Source organism: Arctopsyche grandis, chromosome 13 (assembly GCF_051622035.1).
Source record: "Arctopsyche grandis isolate Sample6627 chromosome 13, ASM5162203v2, whole genome shotgun sequence".
Lineage (NCBI taxonomy): Eukaryota > Metazoa > Arthropoda > Insecta > Trichoptera > Hydropsychidae > Arctopsyche > Arctopsyche grandis.
This window is the reverse complement of record NC_135367.1, coordinates 23,448,555-23,472,317: the sequence shown is the minus strand read 5'-3', so window position 1 is coordinate 23,472,317 and position 23,763 is coordinate 23,448,555. Positions and strand designations below refer to the sequence as shown.

Genomic DNA, 23,763 nt, shown 5'->3' with positions numbered 1-23,763 from the left:
ATGTTGTGATTAGTGAATATGAAACTTTGAACAGTATATTGACTGTTGGAATATATAATTAGTTGTAAAACATCGACATACAATATCAATATCGATGATAAAAAAAAATATTAAAAACCATTTAATTTTTTTAATGAATATTAAAAATTGAATTCATTACGATACATTTTTGCTAAAAATATATACATACACATGTATGTAGATGTAATTTTAAGTCATACTCAATAAAATGCAAGAAAAAGCAATATATAAATAATATATTGCCCGGCGTTGGTTGGGCCAGTGAAAGTTGAAAAAATAAAATAAAATACGGAACTTTTTCAGAAAAGTCTATACCTAGTATAAATTAGGGTATCATCAAATAGTATACCATATTTGGTTGTAGTACTACATTGAAAAGCAAAGATTTTTATAAGCCTTTTAGTTAGTTTTTTTTTATATATGTAATACAATAACTACATGTGCATATATATTATATATGTAAAATGTAACTATATATTATATAATAAATATTATAGACTTAATTCATAACATAATAATTTCAAACATTACTTATCATTCTTATCTTCTGTGGTTCAAACATTATGAAGAATCTCTTGAATTCCATCAATTATAATATTGTTACGTAGAGGTGGGTGGAGGATCCAAGTAAAAGGCCAAAGTCGTGTCACAGCATTTATTGATGATTAAGGAGATACACACACTGGCAGTGCTCAATCCAGTACCGCCTTATAAGGGGCAGGTCTCTCAGGACATCTTCGACGTCTGATTTGTTTACCTATTGTTATGGTCACGTACTCGGATATGTATTCCCACGACATTCAGTCCCACGGTACCACGGTATTGGTCACTTCTGAGAAGGGACCAATAACGGCCAACTCGGTGGCCATTGCTTAGCCTACATGCACTTAGTAATCCTTGAAACCAATTATAACGGTCGCACAGTGTCAGGGATGCGCCTCGGCTTAATTCGATTGCACTTAACCGGTGACTCTTTTTAGTATATGCTACAATATTTTGTAATAATATATAAAGAATTTCCTTTTTTGTTGACTATTATTATTAAATAAAGTAATAAAAATTTTATCTTGTACATACGAGAATAATTAATTTTATCGTAATTAATATCTTGGATTTGAGAATACATAAACGATTCATCATAAGGTAAAAAAAAAACAGGTGAATTTTAAACAATTTATATTGTTTTTTTTCCTATGATGAATCGTTTATGCTCAAATTTAATATATAAAAAATTCCAATAAAATTAATTCTTCTCCTATGTACATATATATAATAAATTTGTATAAGACAATATTTTTATTACCTTTCACAAAAGTGCAGTAAAAGTATAATATGCAGATGTAATAAAAACAGACTGCGAGTTGAATGAGGTTGACGAAAATTAATATGAATAGCGAGATTTTTGAAAAATAATACGGAAAATAAATTATTAAATACACCTGCTTAAGAATGCAAGATTTCTCCTAATCAGAGTAAATCGCGTTACGGTCAAAAAACTTAAAAACCAACACTCTGACATAAAATCGTGTTATTTGATAAGAGTTGCAACGAAATGTGCAATTGTGCAACGACAAATGGATTTCAATCAATCATTTTCGTAATGATATAATTAAAGTTTAGTTCCGAAAAGTCCAATGTTGGATTTAAAATTGTACTAATTAATCAAATACCAACATTCTTAATTTATTTTTTGAATATTTTTTTTTGAGATATTATGTATGTAAAAGTTAATCCAATCAGATATAAATTTTTGGAAGATTTATATTATAATATATATTTTTTTTATGAATTGTTTTGCAATTAACTTTAATTGAAATTGTGCAGATTTTTAATTTATGCAGTAATACAAAATTAATTAAAGGAAATCCTTTAGGATTCTCATTGAATTTTCTTAATATTTTTTTATATGTATCTATTATTTATTTTAGCGTAACAATATGGAAATTCTATGAATTCAAACTCAGGCATTTTATACAGATTAAATCCAAGAATAAACAAGACAACCAACGAACGCCTCGTTTTAATCTCGTCACGGACGCAGAGCACAATAATGCACTTCTTTTCTTGGAGTTTTTTTTTTATTTTTGGCATTTCCTAAAATTCGAGAATGTTAATTATTGTGCAATCGAAAATGGGCAATGAATTCAAAATATTTTTGCGCACATGAGAGAAGAAAGTCTTAGAAAACGGCTATAAATAATGACGGGCACCATCTTCCAGTCATCATTTCATCAGCGCTGGTCTTCAGTCGAACATCACTGATGATGAATCGCATTGTACGAATTAAAATTTGGATATTTATAATGTAATCGTGCATTATTTGCATTATTTAATTTTTTTTTTTTTTGGTTTTTTCAGAATTTCATTGTACTTTTGGGAGCTCTTGCGCTCGTTGGAGCCGAGAAAGAAAAGCGTGGAGTAGCTGATACGGGTCATTATGGAGGCGAAGGATATTCTGGACAAGACGGGGGATATTCTGGGCAAGGTGGAGGATATTCAGGACAAGATGGAGGATATTCGGGTCAAGATTATGGATATTCAGGACATGATGGTGGTGCAGGATTAGGAGGAGGTGCTGGATTGGGTGGAGGATATGGAGATTACGATGGTGGAGATAATGGATTGGGTGGGGGAGCTGGTGGCGGCGGAGGCGGTGGTGGTGGTCAAGTCATCACCAACACTGTTCAGGTTGCAGTACCCCAAGCTGTTCCCGTACCAGTGACTCGCCCAGTTCAAGTACCAGTCCCAGTGAACATACCTAGAGCAGTCCCAGTTGAAGTACCCAGACCTTATCCAGTCACTGTAAACAGACCAGTTCCAATCACAGTCAACAGGCCAGTACCATATACTGTGAGAATTCCAGTCCAAGTCCCAGTGATTCAAAGAGTCGAGGTGCCCGTACCAAGGCCGTATCCAGTTCCAGTGAATAGACCAGTGGCTGTTCCAGTTCCCAGACCCATCGTTGTAGAAAGTCAAGTGCCCGTTGTTGTGGGAGGTGGTGGTGGAGGTGGTGGCGGAGGTGGTGGCGGAGGAGCTGGAGGTGCTGGAGGAATCGGTGGTGGATTCGGAGGTGCTGGAGGAGTTGGAGGAGGATTCGGAGGTGGTGGTTTGGGAGGTGGATTCGGTGGAGGACATGGTGGAATTGGAGGAGGATATGGCGGCGGATATGGTGGGGGCATTGGAGGAGGATACGGTGGAGGTCATGGAGGATTCGGCGGTGGATATAATGCAGGACATGGTGGATTTGGAGGAGTTGGAGGTGGATTAGGAGGAGGATACGGTCATGGTGGATTCGGTGGTGGAATTGGAGGAGGACTCGGTGGAGGAAATGGTGGATTCGGTGGAGGACATGGAGGATTCGGTGGAGGAAATGGTGGATTCGGTGGAGGACATGGCGGATTTGGTGGAGGACATGGCGGATTTGGTGGTGGAATCGGAGGTGGTTCTTATGGTGGCGTTGGAGGTGGTTCTTATGGTGGAGGATACGGTGGACATGGAGGATCATCTGGTGGATCTGGTTCTGGAAAAAGTGTATCATCCCAAAGTTTTACCATTCATCATTAATAAAAAGTCAATAAACATGTATCGATATGATTAATAAAAGCATACTTTCATTACGTGTTGGAGTGTATTCGTTTAGATTATTCACTATTAATAAGGTACTTAACTTTCCACAAACTGACTTGGAAATTAGACACTGAACCAAAAAGTTTTTTTAACAATGATAATGATAAAAATTTAGCTGCTGCTATTTTGAAAAGCCCAATTATTTTTTAAGAATCTCTATTTACATTTGATATTACTACATATTATAAGGTAACCTTTTGTTCCACACATATGTACATAGATATAGAATGACATAGATGGGGCCTGACGATTTAAACTTGTCTCTCTTTTGAAGAGTGTAACCAAAAAGAGTGGCTAACTGGCTTTTAATTCAGAAGATTCATCGTTATTTTTGCCTTTCCTTCATTTTTTCATTCATTCCCTTGCAAATTTAACCCTCTGCACCTCCTGTTGTTTGTTCCACTATCTATGGGCTACGCCTCATCTATGTTATTCTACATATATCTATGGTTTCATATCTTTGATCTATGTATGTATGTATATTCCCAGATCAATACTGTTATCACAAGTCATATAAAAAACGGAACATTTTGTTTAACTCTTCTTACACAAATTAGCCCGATATCAAAAATTTGAGCCTAGACGTGGAATTCACATAGCATCAATTATCTATTGAAAATGTCTTACGTAACTTAACCTACCCGAATCAATTTTCATCTTTATATAAAATTAGAGTATACCAAGTCACTTTGAAAACTATTAAAACCATTAAATTTACATTTTATCTACTATTTGTAAGGTAATAGTAGATATGATCTGATGAAGTTGCATAAATTAAAAAAAAAACAAATATTATTTATAAGATAACATATGTAAAATACTAATAATATATGCTGTACAAATGACGGGCTGAAAACCAGACTGGTACAAGTGACATTTTTAAAAAAATCTGGTTTAAGTGCTAAAATAATAGCATTTCATATATGCTATTATTTCAGCACTTAAACCAGATTTTTTTAAAATGTCACTTGTACCAGTCTGGTTTTCAGCCCGTCAAATGAACTGCATATCAAATAATTTTATTAATGTACTGAATTAAAATTTATGTGACTTGTATATGTGGTATCAAATTGAAAATCCAAATAGGCAAATGAATTATTTTAATTTAAACAATATTGTCGAAAGATGACATACAAAATTGGGTTTGTATTATAATCTACTTAAAAACGTTTTACATAAGATTATTTTATAATATTATCAAGCATAAGTTTAATTTTACCTCTATATGATTTTTTGTCTAAGAAAAAATTGACAAATACCGATGACAATAGTCAATAATAAGCATTGACTGTGAAAAATAATAAAATAATAAGACTGTGAAAAATAATAAAAAATAATCCTAGAATATCCATTTATTTCTTAACACAAATACACATGTTTACTATTTTTACACACACTTACATATGTACACATACATAATATAAAATAAAGCTCAATTTAATACTACTAAAGCTAATTAAAAATTTGCACTATTATATGAATTCAGTTTTGCATAATGAATCCAATCTATTTCATAAATCTTTGTTTGTGCAATATATTGTAAATTCATGCTTGTGAAATTTTATAATAATAACAACATATTTATGGAGTTTTGAATACAAAATACATCTAATGATGTAATATTCAATTTTAAATATTATGTACATTGTACACATATTGATTTGTCAAATGAAAAGCTTCGTTTTTCATTGTAAATGTTAGATTCATCAGGTGTCTAAATTTAAATTATGAGGATTGGTTTCATTTAACAAAATTAAATTCACGTAATTCATATGTAAAACAGTAATTCAATAATTATTTTATAGGAAGTATGTAAATTAAGAAAATTTGCAACCATTCCAAAATAATATTTTTTATACAAACTATAAGCTACATACATACATTGATAGTTTGAAAATTTATACAACGTCAAATATTTACAGTTTCAAATTTACATCAGAAAACAATAATTACAGAAATAAAGCATTGTTTTTTAGTACTTTAAAAGCATGTTGTACAATTCACCAAAAAAAAAAATATATATATATACATATGTAGATAAAATTTACTTTCCATACTTGAAAGTACGTCCCTGATATGAAAATGATCCTGACGTAATTAATTGTAGCGAATTTAATTTGTTTCCACTAATACCATGATGAATCACAGAAGACGTCACACCTTTTGGTGTGTGATGACGTTCGTAAGAGACAGCATGAGCTGCTGATGGTGATGATGGTGGTGAATTTTCTTTTATATTTTCCACAACCGGTTTTATGTCATTATTTGAAATTAGCTGATGTTCGTAAGGAGCATTTTCGAAATAATATCCAGTATCGTATGAAGGAAATCGACCTTTCTGCTCCATGTACACGCCGTATGTTTCCGGTTTACGTAAATTTACATCTTCCAAGTGAAACACCATTTCAGGATCCATGTCCGATTCTTCGAGTTCGATTTCGTGGTCCGGAAAAGATCTGTAATAATCATTCTGGTGGAATTCGCCGTTCACTACAGAGTGAAGAGTCAACAATGCAAAGCAAATCTGAAAATTATATGATATCGTACATATTTTTTGCGAATTTCGTAGCCATTTAAATTACGGATAATAATATGGCATTTTTCTGATTTCGTATGCAAAATTTGTTACACGAAATTATTCGCATTCATACAATACTTTCATTTTGAGATAAAAAATATATACATATATGTACATAAATTACAAATTTATATTAAATATGAGAATTTTATAATTATAATATAAAATAAAGCGTGAAAGCTTCATTGCATTAAAATAATCAAGTATTAATTTAAAAAAAATTAATTCATACATTTTAATTTTTATTTATAACAGTATATATAATTTTTTTTAATTTAAAATTAAATTTTAATAATTATTTTATTGAGTGATTAATCATCTAAAACTTAAATAATTGCATTATTAAATAATTGCACTATTCATAGTTGCATAATTAGATTAATGATCGATTGAAACATTCATTCATTATGTTGTTTGAAAATTTCATTTGAATTATATTTTTACAAATTTAATTTAAAATAATAAAATATTTAGACGTACTGATTACATTTACTATTATAAAATATATTATAATAATAATATTTTTTTATAAAGTTTAAATAGCTTTAAAATGTTTATAAAAAAAACCATTAAAGTACGCTTTCGAATATAGTCATTAGCTTGAGAAATGGTTTTATTGACATCAACACATACATTTCATTAAAACATCAATGCAAATTATTTAATAAACGTTTCAATTATGATTTAACATTATATTTGGAGAATATTTATTTAAATTTCTAACGTAAGTCATCAATCAAAATTAGACAATGGCGCGTTTTCCTCTTGAATGAAAGTTCACACGCAATTGTTGCAACATATTAAGATAGCCCAAACATTGATATGCGATTACGTTGATCTAATACTCACTAATGCTATCATCTCGTTGATGATACAAAGGAAGTGATGACAGTGGGAGAAAGAGTCGAGTTGGCGCGACAAAAGTCTAATAAGTACTGAGACAAAAATTTGGCGTAGAGCGGTTTGTTCGACCAGAAATGATCGTTATTTCTATCAAGTTAAAATTTCATTAGCAAAATCGGTTGAGTAATGCATTTTTTTCAAATCATAGTAATTGGTACACACCTGTTCTTCTTCGCTTCAATTGCGCAATCTACTATGTACATATGTGTGGAAAGTTGAGAGCCATCGGCCGTGTGCGATATAGAAAGTGGCAAAAATTCGTACAATGTCATTAAATAGACTAGATAAACACTAATTATCGTATTGTGCGTCCGGCTGTCAAGGTGTCAGGATGTTGTCTAAATTAAATTAAGCTATGTGTGAACACTCCAATGAAAATAATTGCATTAAAATGATACAAATTATGTGAACAATTCAAAAAAAGCAAGGTTCTATTTATATAATTTTATATGTACATATCTTACAATATTGTCTTCTTCTTCTTCTTCATTCAAAAAAGCTATGACTGCTTAAGAGGGCTGTCCACCCAAAACCTGAATGCGACAATATATATATATCAATATATATATTGAGTGAATGCGACATTTGCGCTTCGACCAGATAATACGTATTTTAAATCGACAAAATCGAGGTTTCGTATTCTCCAATTTTCTCCTCCGAAACTGGACCAATTTTATAAAAAATTTCATCATCGGTATGAGAAAGATATTTTCTATGCACCTGTGTGCGTATTTTTTTAAAAATCGACCGTCAAATAAGCACGCTGGACTCTTTTTGTGGGTGTAAAAAAGAGGCGATTTTATAGATGTTTGGCGGCTCCTAGCTCCTATAAAAAATAACTAATCAAAAAAATAAAACGATAGATGCAACTCAATGGTGGATATTCATAGCATATTAAAAAATAATTTCTCTAGTGCCATAATTGAGGAAGGGAGAAGTGTAATACGTTTGTATGGACAAGGCGCTGGTGTCCAGCCCTCTTATGTAATAGTTTCAATAAAATTATATATTTGAAACGTCCACAAAAAGCATACATATATTTTTAATGTATCATTATTAGGTTATTAATACTTTTACAAAAAAATAATTGTATAATTTTTAAGTTTGGAAAGTTTATAAAAACTTCTTTACTGTTATAGTATTTTCTTCTTTATTTTCCACTTAATTCTAAATATATACCGTACCGTGAAGAAAATAATTATCTTATTTAATTGTCTCACCAATTTAGAAATTTGCCCTTTCATCTCCGTTCTTTCACATTTAACAACCAGAAATTTTTTTTTCATTTTATAATAGTTAAGTTAATTAAGTTTCAAATAAGTCATTCCTTCATTCTGTCAGTATTTGAATTTAATATCAGTGATATGGAGTATGGGTTCCAGAAGCTGAAACCTAATAGATCTTTTGGTCCTGACTTTATTCCCGATTTTGTTTTAAAGGGATGCAAGTCCAGTTTGTTATATCCCTTGCTTCATATCTATAATTTATCACTGAAATATTCTCTGTTCCCTGACTCTTGGAAATGCACCAAAGTCACTCCAATTCACAAAAATGACGATAAATCTTTTATTAATAATTACAGACCAATAGCCATTGTTTCGGCTCCAGCCAAATTATTCGAAATAATTTTGCAGAGATTACTTTATAACCATTGCAGTCGGTTTATCATAGACCAACAGCATGGTTTTCGTTCAGCACGCTCTACGACTACTAATCTTTTGTCTTTCACAAACTTCATTACTAAATCGCTAGATGCAGGGCATCAAGTTGATGTGATCTATACCGATTTTGCTAAAGCTTTTGATAAGGTTGATCATTCAATACTTATTAAGAAATTGGCCAATTTTGGTCTATCGGATAATCTTACTGATTTTTTTACTTCTTATTTAAGTAATCGTCGTCAGTTTGTTTGTTTTGATGGCCATTTCTCTGATGTATACCTCACATCTTCTGGCGTGCCCCAAGGCTCTAATTTGGGACCTTTACTGTTTCTAATATATGTGAATGATATTGGCTCGGTACTTTCAGATTCAAATTTTTTACTATATGCTGATGACCTCAAGTTATTCATGAAAATTGATAGTGTTTCTGACTGTGAGGTCCTTCAGAGTAATTTGAACTCTTTATGGTGCTGGGCGACTAATAATCATTTACCTCTTAGCGTTAGTAAATGCAATATTATGTCTTTTTCTCGGTCTTCTAACCCCACCTTATATCAGTATAATCTTGGTGGAACTCCACTGTGTAGAACATTATCCAAAAAAGACCTTGGCGTTACGTTTGAGAGCAGATGGAAGTTTGGTATCCATATTTCCAATATGTGCAATAAAGCTTCAAAGATGCTGGGTTTCGTTTTACGTAATGCTCACAATTTCAATAATTTAAGAGTTTTGCGTCTTCTTTATAACGCATTGGTCCGAAGCATTTTGGAATCTGATGCCATTATATGGAGTCCCAGTGAATTAACTCACTCTCTAAAAATTGAAAGAGTTCAAAGGAAGTTCCTCCGCTATCTATATATGAGGGAGTTTGGATACTACCCTCAACTGTTTCCTAGTGCTTTTGTGCAAGGTTCTGTTGGCTATACTTCCCTATCTCATCGGCGGGATATGCATCTTGTGTGTCATTTCTTCAAATTATTAAGAGGTGATATTTACAACCCAACTATATTGGAAGAAATGAAATTTTGGGTTCCATCTCGCCTCATTGATTATCGATTGCGTCCATTGTTCCAAACTATTAAAGCAAGAACTAATGTTCTTGCTTTTTCACCAATCGCTCGAGTCTTACGCTGCTTGAATTTGGTCAGCAATCACATTGATATTTTCAATATTTCACCGGATAATCTATCCGTATTTTTACTGTTTTTTACTTTTAATTCAATTTAAACTATTTATATATGTGTTTTTTTTTTTTTGTGTATTATTTTCATTTTTGATTTTTCAATTTATTAATTCTCAATTTTTCAATTTTTAATTTTTATGTACAATTTTTTAAATGTTTTATTTTATTTGTTTTTCTATTATTGTTGTTTTATTTTTTCTTATGTATTTGATCTTTTATGTATTGTCTGGCCACAGTGTCATATTGGGGTGACCTGTAAAGACTCTGTGGTATACTTGTATATTAAAATAAATAAATAAATAAATAAATAAATAAATAGATATATACCAGGAAGGCCTAACAGATAGACCCCAATGCCCCTTCCTAGACAATCCATTACAAAAATTGCAGTATTTTTATTACATAAATCGCTGTATTTCAAGAGGTTTAAGAACACGAAATTAAAAATTAATTAATCCATAGAGACATCTATGGATTTAGATTTGTACAAAAAATTTTCACATATTGTACATAAATCAAATTCAGATATTTGTGGCAGCGGGTAGGATGATTTTTGCTAATTTGATGGAGGAACCTTTTCAACAATGAAATCAGATGAATTGGCAAATCTGATAAGAAACGATCGACTTGAAGTCATAAATATCCAAATCTGACCAGCAGTGTTAAAGATTAGGATGGAATCGAACCCGGTAACCTCTCGGTGTTAAACATAAACATAACCACCGAGCCATACCTTTGGCTATTGACATATTGACAGGCCTTGATTATTCATTCATAAGTATTGGTAATTATTTCAATATTATTATCTTATAGCAAAACTTCTATAATACAATCTAATATACAATATGTATTTAATATACACATTGAAACATACATACATATATACGTACCTGTATAATTATATTGTGTAATGAACGTTTAATTTCAAATTTAGACGAATTAAGTAATAATATTTGACCGGAACGAATGATGAACGATTGCATTAAATACTTGTTTAATTTCTATTGCTAGAATGCAGATGGTTGAATCAACAATTAAAGATTGGATTTTGAATTTTCTCTGGTATGCTCTAATAACAGACGAAAATTTTGCATTGCATCATGTAAGAATGCATGTACATACATACATACATACGTATATGCGAGTTTCGCCACTTCCAAAAGTTTCATTTGAACAACAAAACAAGTCAATTAATATAAGTCACCGAGTGTAATTAACGAGGCTATAACAATTAGTGGGAAATTTTCTGCTCTCGAAGCTCTGTGCTAATTTGAATATCACAGTGTGATCAAACGATGATAATGTCTATCTATCAGCGGTGCACAAGAACAATTGAAATTAATGAAACATGACTAATGATAGGTAACTCTATTGCATTATATAAATATTAAAAAAATATATATATGCAATAAAAATTACAAACACTTTATTATATCATATATGTAATAGTATATGATTACGAGTTAGTAATTACATATCGTAATTATCTACACACATAAAAAATGCAAAAAGTGTTTATGTTTGATTTGTTGGAAAGAAACGTCCCTTAAATTTTTTACATTTCGTTTGTTTAAAATAATAATATATATAGTGTTGTACCCGATGAAATATCATCGCATGGGTGTTGGCATATTAAGTTATTAAATGAAAAAAATTGAAATAAATGTGTCGGTCTTGTGTTCAATCTATACACGGTTGAATTTTTTTCAAATACCTTTTAAATATATTTATATTTAATTGTTTAATATGAAAAAGAAATGGTAAAAACTACCTACCTACCTACATATTATATAAACAATATAAAAAACCGATAGAAAAATTAATTAATTAATTAAATACACATATAAATACATCTTACACAGACAGACAGACAGACATAATAGCGATATTATATATATGATAGGTTTATTATATTATATTATAATAATAAACTCTTAATCAGCTGTTTTTAATCTTTACATTATACAATTTGAATTGTCTGGTTTTGCTTGGGTGGGTGAAAGTTCAAAAACAAGTAAAAAAGGAACCTTTATAGTATACTGTCTAAGTTAGAATACCATTAGATTACATACTAAAGTTTGTGGTTCTAAAAAGAAAACTAGATATGAACATATGTGTGTATAGCGAACGAATATGGATCTTTATATATTTATGATATATACATAGTAGATTTTACTCTTCAATATTTTCTGCAATAGAACGCTGGTTTGATTCATTAAAAATTATTTTAAATTTGTAGCATTTATAATATATGGACAAGATTGTTTATTTCTGCAAAATATCTATTATTGATTATCTTAATATTAACAATAATACAATCATTCTTTTAGCTACAAAATATATGCACATATGTACATGTGTAAATATGATAGATGATGTTTAAAAACATGTACACATGTAGCGTATCCATTGGCATAATGAATTTTGCATCTTCTATTGGAAATTTTTCATATGACTAATAATAAATAACTATGCTATACATATATAAGATATACATAAATCGGCCTAAGTAGATTTTAATGGAATATTTGTGCAGGATTGATTTCCTAAATCAAATGATACTATAAAAGCAAATGGCGTGTTTCGTAACGAACTAGTTTGTTGTGACAATTCCGTCAGATAATTTGGACGGAAAAATAGAAAGATGATTCCTCATATTTCTTTGGTATGTTTAAATATTTCACAAATACGTTGTTTTTACAATATTCTAAATTATGTATTTATTATATTTCAGACAATTTTGTTAATCGGATGTGCCGTGGCTGATTATCCCTACCCGGCAGCTAAGCCTTTCGCAGTGTATGGTCCCCCACCTGTAGATAAAGTAATAAAATGTTATTTTTAGCTTATAAAAGTGAAAATTCAAAACATATATATGTATGTACATCTGAATTGTGTTGTTGTAAATGTTTCTAGACTAGAGCTTTTGTGCAAAAAGTTGAAGAGCCAACACATAACTTGATCGTTCCACCTAAAGCTCCAACTTTAGACGAAATCAAGGTATTAATCTTACATGTTATATTCAAAATTTAATTCAAAATATAATATAATACAGGGTGTGGTTGAAATAATGGTTGTATAGAGGTAATTTGAAATCATTTCTTCGAGTACTGAAAATGCATACATATTTGTTTTATATTGTTATCATTTGAGTAAAACATCTATAAATTTATTAAAATATACTTATTTTTACATTTTAAGCCACTTCCAGTTCACCACGTCGTTGAACATCCAATAATTGTTCCAGAGCCCCCAAAATTAGAGGTCTGTAATTATATGTGTTAAATTCTCAAGTGATTCTGTTTGTTTTATTGTATTGTTTTAAATTTTTGGATGATTTGGTATTTGAATTCTCTAATAATTTCATTTCAGACTTTCAAACCAGTTGAAATCTATCATCCAGTTGTTGAACATAGAAAAGTCATTCCGGAACCACCAAAATTGGAGGTCTGAAATATAATATAATATATTTAAGTTTCAAGTTATGCTGCTTGTTAAATTATACTATTTTTAAGTTTAAGATGATTTGGTATTTGAATAATTTAATTATTTCATTTCAGACGTTGAAACCAGTTAAAATCTACCACCCGGTTGTTGAGCATAGAAGGGTCGTTCCAGAGCCACCAAAATTAGAGGTAATAATTTTATTTTTCATTTATTTTACTTACATATGCAGTTTCTAGTTATTATTTTAATTAAATTATATAATTAAAATGTTCTAATAAATGATTATTTAATTTCAGGCGTTGAAACCAGTCGAAATTCATCCAATTTTAGAACATAGAAAAGTTCCAGTGCCACCAAGACTAGATGTTAATTTTATATTTATTCATCATTTTAATTTAATTATTTATCAAATTATTAAATTTATTAATATATTGTATTTTATTTTGAAGGAATTGAAGCCACTGTTACTTTCCCCAATTATCAACGAATTCAAGTCACTTAAGTTAATACCGGAACCACCAAAACTAAAGGTATACATATATATGTAGTATCTATCAAATATGTAATGTGTATTTGAAGTTTTAATTTTGGTATAATTAGATTTTCATTTTATGTTAGCCAGTTCACGTTGCCGAGGTTAAATATCAACATAATGAAATTCCTCATGATTGTCCTGATATACATGTTCCAGAACCTCCAAAACTTGACGACATTGTAATATGAACAATTTTTACTTATAACGTTGAACAATTGATTTAATTGCTATTTAGAGCTAAAAACAAACATAATACAATGGTATAGTGATTTCTAAACATAAATGTTTGCTTTCAATAGGAAACCAGAAAATTTGTACCAATTCCAATTCATGAAGAACATCCACGGATTATTCCAGCACCACCAAAACTAGAGGTTTATATTATTATTAACCTTTATATTATTCAATTTTAAATAAAACGTATGATAAGTAGTTAAACATATATTTTTCAACTATAGGAAGTTCACCAAGTGGTTCCAATCGTATCTGTACATAAAGTGTTTATTCCAGCTCCACCAAAGCTAGAGGTAAAAAAAATATATATATTTATGAACAAACTCAATTAAAATAGTAGAGGAAAAACCACAATAATTGACTTTAATAATATGTGGTTGATAAGTTAAATTTAAAAGTTAAAATATTCATATTAGTGGGAGCCACAATGATATTCTTGTTCACTACTAATTGATACTAGTAAGTATCTAGCTTCATTTAAAAATAAGTCTGAATAATTATCTATCATAAACCTAACTATGTAAGTGCTATAGTATTTTTCTTACATGTATAAATATAATTTTTTAATATAGGAAGTTCACCAAGTAATTCCAATTGTACCCGCTCACAAAGTAGTTATTCCAGCTCCACCAAAATTAGAGGTAAGCACAACATATTTATGAATAATATAAATTAAAATACATGAAAAACCATAATAATTGGCTTTAATAATATGTGGTTGTTAATGTGGATTTAAAAGTTAAAATAGTAGTAGGAACCACAATAATATGTAGTTTTGCTCACTACTAATCAATTGTTAGATGTATATGGCTTTGTTTTAAAATAAATTTGAATAATTATCTAGCATTGATATATGTACATACATATGTAACTAAGTGCTATAGTATGTTTCTAACATGTATAAAATATATTATTTAACTACAGGAAGTTCACCGAGTAATTCCAATTGTACCCGTACATAAAGTAGTTATTCCAGCTCCACCAAAGTTAGAGGTAAGCACAATATATTTATAATAGATTTCTAAAAGTACTAGACGAGAGATTAAATTAGATTAGATTTGATAATTTACTTGGTTTAATAGTGTGTCTTGGATTTGAAAGTCAAAACATGATGAGAACCACGATAGTGTTCTTTTTCTTATACTTTACTTTTAGCTTTGGAATTTAAATAATCAACTATTAACGACCTGGCCACTCCCCTGATATCTATTATATGAAATATGTATGTTTCTTATCTACAGGAAGTTCACCGAGTAGTTCCAATCTTACCAGTTAAAAAAGTGGTTGTTCCGGAACCTCCACATTTGGAAGTAAGCTTTTTTTTTATTAAACTATGAAATATAAACTACATAATATAAAAATGTTATATTTTATACTATACAATATTTTTCTAATTTATTTTCAGCCATATAAGCATACTACTGTTCATCCTAGAGTAATTCCAAAGCCACCAACATTGACGGTTGAAATAACATTTTAATTCCTAATTTAATTTTTAAAAATTGCACAGTTTATAACATACCTATATTTGATTTTAATTATATTGCAGGGAACTAAACCATTGAAAGTTCTAGTAGTGCCCGATGAATTCAAATCTTTTAAACCAATTCCAGAACCACCAACATTAGAGGTAAATCTAATTTGAATTCTAACATCAAAATTCTAATATAATAATAATCCTATAATAACCTTATAATATACATACATACTATTTTTAGCATATACACCCCGTTGAGAAGATAGTCGACCACGATTGTCCAGACATCAAGGTTCCAGAGCCTCCTAGATTAGACGATTACGTGGTATAAATAAACCTTGAATGAAGCTTATATAAACACTAACTTTTATTTTATTTAATATATATTTTTGTACAGGCAAAACCATATCTCCCCGTGATTAATGTAAGGAAAGATTAATCTATTTATTTTTATGTAATAAATTTAACGGGGTATATATTTTAATGATAATATGCTATTTTAGGGGCACGGTGAATTTAAATCCCTTCCACACATACCTGAACCACCAAGACTAGAGGTATTTTCAACATATCATATTATTATGGAGTAAATTTACCTAATCTGAAGCTTTCTTTGATTTAAAAATATACACTTTGCTAGTATAATTAAATGTTCAAGTTATTATATTTGTTATATTCTATTATTTTATTTAGTATTTTAATTATATATATGCTAATTTTATTTCAGACGTTGAAACCAATAGAAATTCATCATCCATTTGTCGAACATAGAAAAGTCATTCCAAAGCCACCAAAATTAGAGGTTGGGAATTTTTATTTGATATACATATTTATATTGGTGCTGTAATTATTTAATTTATTTATTTTTGTTTTAATAAGTACGCTATGATTTGATTTATATTTTTTTACCAGGATGTCCATACTGTTCCAGAGGTTGTCATTCCAATTCACAAAGTTCTCATTCCAACCCCACCAAAGTTAGAGGTAGTTAATTAAGAAATTCTTTAATTTGTTAATAAATCAATTAGATTTATAAAAATTATTTCACTTTTGCATGATAGGAAGTTCATCGAGTCGTTCCAATTGTGCCACATCCAAAATTAATCGTTCCAACTCCACCAAAGTTAGAGGTATCAATTTTAATTTTAGTAATTGGATGAATATAAATACATATACATAGCTTATGCAGTCAAAACAATATTTTACGTTTTATATGTATGTGTACGTGTGTATATATGATTGAGTTTTATTATAAATATTTCAGGAAAAAAAATACATCATCCATGACGAGTTTAAACGTTTACCTTTTGTTCCGGAGGCACCAGTATTAAAGGTATGAATTTTCATTTGCATTGAATTATCATATGAATGGTTCAATCATTTTGATTATATTTTATCATTTTAGGAAGTACCAATACCGGTTGCTCCAAAACTATTGCCTTATCCTCCAGCTGTACCTCACGCAGTCTATGGCGTTCCAAGTAATTAAAAGTACGAATTTATTATATAATATATTTATAGAATGTAATCTTTTTCATCAATTTATTAATACAATGATATTTTTAGACACTTCAAGATTAATCTGGAAATTGAAAATCTCTTACAAATTATGAAAAAACGATTAAGATATTTTAAATATGAATAATGTGCATATTTAAATGAGAAACCCTAAAATATTTGAATAAATATAAAATAAAATAATAAAAATATATGACACAGATTTTGTTATATTTATTATTAGTCTAGTGTCCGTTTTAAACCAATGTAATGGTTGTAAAATAAATTTAACAAGATGTCTAAAAAATTATTGGAAAATTTATAATTCAATCTAATTTTAATCGAAGTTTTTCCAACGAATATTATAATAAAAGTTGATTTCATGATAATAATATTTCACTGCTTTATAAAGAACGGTTAAACAAAAAACATTTTTAAATTTAATAAATTTATTTAACAAAACGTACAAAAAATATAATATTATGATAGATTAAATATAATAATAAAATAAATATTTAATGTCCAGATGGCGTTTTGCCGCCAAAGACAAAACCGCTGGAACTTAATCCGCCATGGTGTCTATTGGAGCCTTGTCCATCTTCATCTGAACCAAATCCACCTGAGCTATGATCACCGGAAAAATCTTGTCCACCAAATCCATAGCTATTTCCTTGTCCTCCCGTAAGACCTCCAAGTCCATTGATACCTCCGAGTCCTCTATTACCACTATTATCTCCGCCAAGAATAACAGGATATTGACTTTCGATCACGACAGCCCTTGGCACTGAAACAGCAACTGGCCTGTGCAAAGGCACTGGATACGGTCTGGGTACTGGAATTTCAACTCTTTGAATAATGGGAACTCTGACTGGAATTCGCACCGTGTAAGGTACAGGCCTGTTCACGGGAACTGGAATGCGTCTTTCAACTGTGACTTGATACGGTTGTGGTATTTCTACAGGTACTGGTCTATTAACTATTACTCTTATTGGAACTGGGACTCGTCTTTCGACGTTCACTGGATATGCTTGAGGTACTGGGACGGACACTGTATTGACTTGAACTCCTGCTCCACCTTGGTTGGAGCTATATCCGAAACCTCCTTGACTTCCACTGGAGCCTCCTTCCCCTGCACTAGAACCTCCTTGACCCGCTCCATAACCCTGTTGACCTGCTCCAAAACTTCCTTGATGTCCACCGAATCCACCCTGACCTGCACTAAAACTACCTTGATGTCCACCGAATCCATCTTGACCTACACTGAAACTTCCTCGATGTCCTCCGAAACCTCCCTGACCTGCACTGGAACCTCCTTGGCTTGCTCCATAACTTCCTTTACTTGCTTCTAAGCTTCCTTGATGTCCATCAAATCCACCTTGACCTGCACCGAAACTTCCGTGATGTCCTCCAAAACCTCCCTGACTTGCACCGGAACCCCCTTGAATTGCGCCATAGCTTCCTTTACTTGATTCTAAACCTCCTTGATATCCACCGAAATTTCCTTGACTTGCTCCGAAATTTTCTTGATGTTCTCCGAAATTTCCTTGGCTTATTCCAAAACTTTCTTGATGTCCTCCGAAACTTCCCTGACCTGCACCGGATCCACCTTGACCTGCTCCATAGCCTCCCTTACTTGCTTCTGAGCTTCCTTGATGTCCCCCGAAACTTCCTTGATTTGCACCGAAACTTTCTTGATGTCCCTCGAAACTTCCTTGACTTGCTCCTAAATTTTCTTGATGTCCTCCGAAACCTCCTTGACTTGCTCCAAATCCTTGATGTGCTTCAAAATTTCCTTGACCTGCCCCATAACTTCCTTGATGTGCTTCGAAGCCTTCCTGATGTGCACCCAAACTTTCCTGCCTCACTTCATAGCCACCATGGGCTGCTCCATAGCTTCCTTGGCCTGCTATGAAACTTTCCTGACCTGATCCGTAACCAGCATTAAATTGGTGGTTTCCTCCAAAATCTCCTCCAGTGTTTCCATGTGCAAATCCCCTTTTTTCGTGATTATTAGCCTCTAAAGAAACCGTTCCCACAGCAAACAATGCTAACAGCTTTAGTAGGATCTTAAACAATGTCAAACAAAACGATTATACATATAATAAAATAAAATGGTGTGATAAGTTTTTATATACGTTAATTTGATTAATTAAGTTTTATTTTGACTTACCATTAAAGTCATGATTATGGATTTGATTTTTCTATGACTGCTTCTTGTCAACTGATAATGCTACAATTGTTGTGGTGCATTTTATAGTCTAATAGCCTTTCTTTTTGAGACAATTTATTCAAATCAGCGTACACTACTGATACGGTTGGCAAATTCGTGTGAATCTAAACTGTCTTAAATTGTTCGGTTATTGAAATTATCATAAAAGAAGCATAATAATACCAAATAAAAATACATTCTACATTTATAACCAAATTATTCTTCATACATATATTATACTAGCCTTAGCCAATAGAGTCGAAAATTTCTTTGATGGCTGAAATTTGAAAAGAAACATTCGAAGGACACTGGGCCCTTCCAAAATATGAACATACATATGTATATATGTCCATGTATTATCCAAATTACAGTACCGTGCAATTTAAACCAAATTTAGTGGATCCAAGTCGAAAACTTTGGATACGTATAGTAGAAAAATATTCATATTTCAACATATGTATGTATAAACATCTTCACTTAAGTGATTCATTTTTATATCGCATTCTAAAGTATTGTATAAAAAAATTTCTAAATTTGGTAATGAAATCGTTAATAGTGAACTCAATAATTATTGTGAAAATTTGAATGGTTATAATTTGAAAATTATATGCTAATATTTACAAATTGCCATTATTTTGAAGGTTGAGGTCATCGTTTTGTAGTTAATTAATAATTTAAAATTAAATTAGCACGGTAAGTAATTGAAATAATTAGAAATATGAAATTGAAAACAATAGCAACCGAAGCATATGAGAAAAAACAACGATGACTAAACTTTTTTTTTACACCTGTCTAAAATTTTCCAACTCTTAATAATATAATTGTTTGATTGTTCAAAAAACCAGGGAAAGCACGACAACTGATGCATAAATTTAATTTAAAAAATATTAATTAGAAATAAAATCGGTATATAAACGTCGTTTGTAAAATTATTCACCATTCGATCTGATAAGCTAATGCTAAAGACATGTCCATATATGTATGTAATGCAAGCTTAAGAAATACATTTTTCTTATTAATTTTAAAAATTTTCAAATAGAGAGGGCTTTCGTATTTTTCAGGATATATTTATGTTATACATTGTTTGTTCTATTGAATTGATTAATACATATTTGAATAATTTGTTAATTAATAGCACTGCTCGACAAATGACGACTATTTTTTGGTTCAGAGACGAGATATGACTTTTCTTATAGATATACATATGCCCAGTGAATACGAATCTGGTAATAAAAAATGTTGATTGGCTTGAGATTCGGAGATATATGTGTTTTTAAATCGCGTGATTTTTCTATATCTTGATGTTGTTCAGTCGATGTCTCAAAATATGTCAATTTCCTGTTCAAAATGAATATCACCTCGATAAAATAAACAAAAGTTCGTTTATTTTATCGAGGTACGTCAGTTATCAATAGAATTTTTGTTATTAATCCACAATAATAGTCGAAATATGTTTTTTCTAAGTTGAATTTTATTTAATTCTCATATAAATATAATTTAATATATTATCCCCATTAATTCAATTTAGAAAATCGTGTAAATACTAGTACGAGCTTTTTGCTCGCAATTTTACCGATTTGAAGTTCAGCACACTTCCAATTAACCCTTTTAGACGAAAAAATAGTGTGGTCAGATAACTATCCCAATAAACATGTTTCAATAGAAACAGTGGGAAAAAATCCCAAGTGAAAATACGTACTTTTGACTTTTGATTTGAACTGGACGACTACGTAGAGAGCTTTGAAAGCTGAAAAGTACTACAAATGAAAGATAAAATACCCGACTATAGATTCCAATATTCATTTTGAACAGAAAATTGACAGATTTTGAGACATCGACCGAACAACACGAAGATATAGAAAATCGTGCAATTTAAAAAACACATACGGGTCTACCTCATGGGCCCGAATGTGAAACGCCCGAAAACGCAAATATCAGAAGGAAAAAATCGAAAATCGAAAGATAAAAAAGGGTCTCTCCCCCCGTCGTACATACTCACTTAATTTGCGCGAGCAGGATACAACAGGAACAAGAGGAACAGGCTTTTCCTCCCCTATCTGCGCGCGCACATTAAACAAGGCTGTATGACAAAAAGAGAGATAATTTCACCACATGCCACTCATATATGTATATTATATATATGTACATAGTACCGTTTACCATGCACCCTTTTTTTTGATCTTTCGACTTAAGATCTTTCGATTTTCGATCTTTGCCTTCCGATATTTGCGTTTTCGGGCGTTTCACATTCGGGCCCGTGAGGGAGACCTTACATGCATATATTGTACATATTTAAATATGTACATGCATATATTGTACATATTTAATATGTATATCTATCATCCCTCTATAAAAATGACAATCTACATCATAAATTATATTCCATGTTATATTCTAGTAACGATAATGCATTCATTTCAAAAATAGCAAGAGCTATTAAATTCTATGGAATAATAAATAATACTATTATTACATTTGTACTTAATAAGTTCTTCGATGAAATTCGTGCAATTTCAAAGGATTCTAAATTGTTTATTAAACAATTTATCGACAATCCAATATGTATAGTATCTTTTTTTTATACAACTTTTAATTCAATGGCTACATTGTTGCTTACTATAACTGAATATTACGTATTTAATTTATCATTATTTTAAAATTAAATTGCGGACTAGTGACATCTATTGAAACTGAATTGAACTGAAAGCATTTTCTTTACATATTTTTGGAAATATCAAATTTATCTCCAAGAACAATAATTTTGATTCATTCATATTTAGTATTATTGTTTTTTATTATATAAATAATAATGATAGATCATTACATAATATTATATTTGGAATATTTTTTTTACTTATTAGGAAAGAATCATTATTGTCAATTGTGTAGGATCGGTGACAATTATTGTCATTATTAATACAAATTATTTTTATTAATTTTTTTTATTATTCATATATAACATCCAACAAAAACAAGTGATATAATAGACGAGATTTCAACATTTTGCAACTCATCCACATACTTCTTGTTAAGGCGATGATCAAAGATCAGCGGAAAAGGCAATAATATTATACTAATTAATGATGAATTGAGATTTGATGAGAGGACGACTTTCCACCTGAGCTGTATCCACCACCGGAGCTGTATCCACCACCGGAGCTGAATCCACCACCGGAACTGAATCCACCGTGAGATCCTGAGCTGTATCCGCCTCCATAACTGCCTCCATATCCACCTGAGAGACCTCCGTGTCCTCCGAATCCTCCACCGAGTCCACCTCCAAGTCCACCACCGAATCCACCTCCGAGTCCACCACCGATTCCTCCGAATCCACCGGCGCCTCCAGCTCCACCAGCTCCTCCAGCTCCACCGGCTCCTCCAGCTCCACCACCTACGATAACTGGTACTTGGCTTTCGACGATGATGGCCCTTGGTACTGGTACTGCGACTGGCCTGTTGACTGGGACTGGGTATGGCCTTGGGACTGGTACTTCAACCCTTTGGATCTGGACTACGCGGACGGGTACTCTGACGGTGTATGGTACTGGTCTGTTGACGGTGACTGGGACACGCCTTTCTACGGTGACTGTGTATGGTTGTGGTACTTCTACTGGTACTGGTCTGTTGACTGGGACACGTACTTCGACTGGGACACGACGTTCGACGGTTACTGGGTAGGGTTGGGGGACGGGGACCTCGACGGTGTTTACTTGGACTCCAGCATCTCCACCTCCAAAACCACCATCTCCACCTCCGAAGCCACCATTTCCACCTCCGAAGCCACCATTTCCACCTCCGAAACCGCCATCTCCTCCTCCGAAACCAGATCCTCCTCCATATCCTCCCAATCCACCTGATCCAGAATCTAATCCTCCGTGTCCACCACCATATCCTCCTTGGGAGTAATCGCTTGAGCCACCATAGTGACCCAAATCTGATAGCCCTCTCTTCTGCTGTTGCTTTTCCTCAGCCGAGGCAGCAGCCACAGCCAAGAGAGCTGCTAGTTTTAATGCGATCTATATAAAAACAAAAATCAATACATCAATGGGTTATCTCATAGTACTTTTTACCTGTAACATCATTTGAAACTCACAATGAAAGCCATTATTCAATATTTGGTCTGTTGGTTGTTTGGATGCCTCTACCTGACTGATGCCCAATGTAAAATATTCACGTCTATTTATACGCAAGCTATAGAGCATTCTCTTTGCGAAATTAAATTAAAATTCAACAATGCGTTGTAATGAGTTCATTTGCTGCATCTAGATTTGATGAATGCTCTGTTATGTATCTTTTTTTCTCATGTGCAAATTCGGCGAGCTTCATTTTGCACACTTCGTGGGCACGTTTCAGCCAAATATGTATATTTCTTGTATTTATCACTGTTCTTG

At 31.7% G+C, this 23,763-nt stretch overlaps 1 protein-coding gene across 1 annotated transcript; it reads right to left on the bottom strand.

Moving 5' to 3' along the window:
* Positions 1-22,322: 22,322 nt before the first annotated feature.
* Positions 22,323-23,529, bottom strand: LOC143921018 (uncharacterized). Its single transcript, XM_077444111.1, has 2 exons — positions 23,466-23,529; positions 22,323-23,388 (listed from the first exon to the last, which is right to left on the bottom strand). Exons 1-2 carry the CDS (start codon positions 23,475-23,477, stop codon positions 22,450-22,452), a joined length of 951 nt encoding a protein of 316 aa, XP_077300237.1. The 5' UTR covers positions 23,478-23,529; the 3' UTR covers positions 22,323-22,449.
* Positions 23,530-23,763: the final 234 nt, after the last annotated feature.